This window comes from Micromys minutus (assembly GCF_963924665.1).
Source record: "Micromys minutus genome assembly, chromosome: 22".
In the NCBI taxonomy this organism is placed as follows: Eukaryota; Metazoa; Chordata; class Mammalia; order Rodentia; family Muridae; genus Micromys; species Micromys minutus.
Window position 1 is genome coordinate 43,129,839 of NC_137957.1, and position 3,387 is coordinate 43,133,225.

At 37.4% G+C, this 3,387-nt stretch overlaps 1 protein-coding gene across 1 annotated transcript; it reads right to left on the bottom strand.

Annotated features, from left to right (window-relative positions):
* Nucleotides 1–801: 801 nt before the first annotated feature.
* Nucleotides 802–1,870, bottom strand: PMCH (pro-melanin concentrating hormone; the record flags this gene model as incomplete). Its single annotated transcript, XM_080935782.1, has 3 exons — nt 802–851; nt 1,100–1,298; nt 1,625–1,870. 3 exons carry the CDS (start codon nt 1,868–1,870, stop codon nt 802–804), a joined length of 495 nt encoding a protein of 164 aa, XP_080791908.1.
* Between the last annotated feature and the right edge of the window lie 1,517 nt (nt 1,871–3,387).

Here is a 3,387-nt window from a genome sequence, read left to right on the forward strand (position 1 = left end):
TTTTGTTGTCTGTGTGCTTTAGAATTAGGTATATATAAGACCATTCACCAAAGCTGTGAGCTAACTTTTTAAATTTTAAGATGTAATTTTTTTATGAATGCTTTAACCTTTGTTTCTCACTATACCTGTGATACAAACAGTTCATGTGTAACATTGTTTAGTGACTTATGTGTGTTTTATATACAGACCTGGGTGTAATGAAGGATAAAGACATTTATTTAGCCCAGCTTCCAAACAGCTTATATGAACATTAAGGGCTTCCAAAATCAAAGTGGGTGCCCGGAGGGACCTCACCCACAGTTTCAATGCCCTCTATTCCTCTGGGAGGGCAGTGACACCTTAAAAATATAAGGAGGGAAGAAGGTCTCTGTTTTTTGAGATCCAGCTGGTCATTTATAATGGTTAATTGTAGATGGCTCGCCTTCATTTCTTGGATCAGCTTCTGGATACTGGGATTAATTCCCTTATATTCCCACCTGAGTGTTTGAAGGAGGCAAATGTCAAATTTCAAGGCTCCACCTAATGCCTTTATTACACTGGTTCTTAAGATGTTCTATTGTGATGAAAATGTATGTGAGGTTCACATATTAATCAATGTTCAAAAATACCAGTAAGTCAGAATTATGCAGAACGTTTGTGAGTTTAATGCACAAGTCAAAGCATACCATTTACATGACTACATCTCTTAACCAATTTCTTTTAAAACACTTAGGATAACACACAAATTATATGAACATTAAGGGCTTTTCTCTTCACTTGCAATGAATTGTTTTCTTCTGAAAGGATGTAGCCCAGCAGGTCTCAGACTTGCCAACAGGGTCGGTAGACTCTTCCCAGCATACACCTGAGCACTGAAAGCACAAACAATGGCCATCATTACCACAGAGAATTCAGAAAACCTTCGGACTTAAAATGAATCCAGGATAAATCAAACCACTGTTCCTGATTTTGAAAAGTTCCCCATTTGACACGGGTCACCTACTGTTTGGTAGAACTGAACTATGGTCTTGATTTTGTTATGGTCAGACCCAGCTCACTCACGCTCAGAGCTCTTCTATAAAATTACTATGTAGGAATTGAATGTTTGGAAGGTACTCACTGTCAAAATCTCTCCTTCCTATGGGAAATTTAGCTGAGTTTTCTTCATCCCCAATTTCTCTCTTTTCCTGTGTTGACTCAGTATTCTGAACTCCATTCTCAGCTGGGAAGGCTACTGATCCTTTGAGAGTGAGGTAAGGTTTTACAGCCAGACTCAGTGGCAGACCATGACTCACGAGATTCTGTTTGGAGCCTGTGTTCTGTGAAGAGAAGATTGGTTTGTATCCCAGCTGTCTTCTTCAGAGTCGAGCAAAAATACAGTTGTACAGCATCCTTTCTGGTCATTTCTAACATGCTCTACCCTGCCTTCACCTCCCAGCATATGAGATACAGATACAAAGCTTTTGGATAGGGTTGGGAAGACCTGGTTTGTTTGTATGGAACTTCCTAGTTATCTTAATGCACTCAATGACTGCATGTATGCCCATTTATAAAATGAAAACACAAAGTATACTTCTGGGTGATCTGAAATTATAAAAGTGGCCTTCATTTCTAGTGCAGTAGAAGGCAGGCTGCACACACTTACCTTTGCGTTCCTGTCGTCATCGCTCGAGAAACCGCTCTCATCGTTTTTGTATTGTTCCAGAGAAGGAGCCACAACTGACCTCTCTGCAGTATCTTCCTTCTGAAAGGCTTTCCCCATCCTAAATGTATTAAATACTATGTCGTCTTCTAAATTCCTTATGGACTTGGAAGCTGAAAGTAAGACACCTTGAGAAAACAAAGAAAAAGCCAGCATTAACATGTAGGAAGAGAGATTCATTCTTGCCATCCTTAGTTTGATGTTTGCATAAAGCCAAACAAGAATGTGTTGGATGAAAAATTTCACACTCTGCCGGTGGCTAAATGATTCCTACCTTTATATACTTTTTGCCTGAATAGAAAACACTTGAAGGCTTTATCTTTTTGTTTTAGAAATGACTCACCCTGTAGAGCCTCATCTGTGTAAAGCCGCTGATGCTTGCGTTGTTTTGGATTTAGTGGCCTGTTGTTTATTTCGTGTGTGAATTTTCTCAGAATCTGATTAAAGTCTTTGAGAGAAGACTTTCTGTGAGTAGATTATAGCCTCTTGAAAGTGGGATGTTATTAAGAAAGACCACAGGACACCAAGCTCTCTTAATAGTACAGTTACCTTCTGTGTACTTTCTGATTAAAATATTAAAACATGTTATTCAATCCGTGGATAATGATAAAAGTTTTATGCCCTTTTAATCCTTATTAAATAGAAGTTATCTCTAGAAAAGAGTTTCCTTTATAAATACTTGATATGGTCTTTTGTGATTAAAGCACATAGTTTGTCAGTATAAGCAGCAACAACAAAAAACTGTTTATACTTTATCTAAAACTTACCTGTCTCGTGTTTTTTTAATCTTTCTTGCTCTTGGTAAATTTAGTAAATAATTGATAAAAAGTCTGTGAAAAGAATATCCATGGTCTTCATTGGGATTAATTTGAGAAGTTTTAGGTTTTGCTTCGTTTCTATTGAGACAGGGTCTTCCTATGTAACCCTTAAGGCTGGCCTTAAATTTATGGCAATCCTGCTACCTCACCCTACCAAGTGCTGGGATTGCAGATATGTGCTGTGACACCTTAGCCAGCTTAGAAATTGTGTTTTTAGATCATATTTCAAAATTAATTTCTAAGATTCTAATGTTAATTCATCCTCATGCATATGTTTGCGTGTGTGAGTGTGTGTGTTTGTTTGCTTATAAATCTGTCTCTCTAGGTGTGGAATTTCTAGGTCACAGATTACATAGATGTTTGGCATTAGAAATTCCAAATGTTTTTCAAAATAGTTGTAAGCAATTTATGCTTTAACGGGGTACAAAGAAGTCCCATTGCCACATGTTTGACCTTGACAATGCTAAAAAGGTTGGGTCTTTAGTTGTGGCTGTTTTATATGCTCTCCCTTGTTCTGAGATTTGAACCTAGAGTTTGCATATGCTAGCCAGATGCTTTACTGCTGAACTATGTCTCTAGCTCCCTTTTTCTTTTGGTTTTATGTTTTAGATGGTGTAATACTGTTTTCCAGTGTGGTCTTTAACTCACTCTGCAACCCATGTAGGCCTTAGGTTTTCAGTTCTCCTTAACATTTAGAACAGCAAGAAGACCAGGCCTGGCTTTGGGTTGTCTTCTGATAACTGATTATAAACACTCTTTATACACTATTCTGGATATTAGATATACATCTTGGAAATATTTTTTTTGTTTTGGGACTTGTTAATTTGTTTGTGGTGTGTTTTGGTGACCCAGTTAGCTTAATATTAATATGTGAATTTTTCTTTGTTT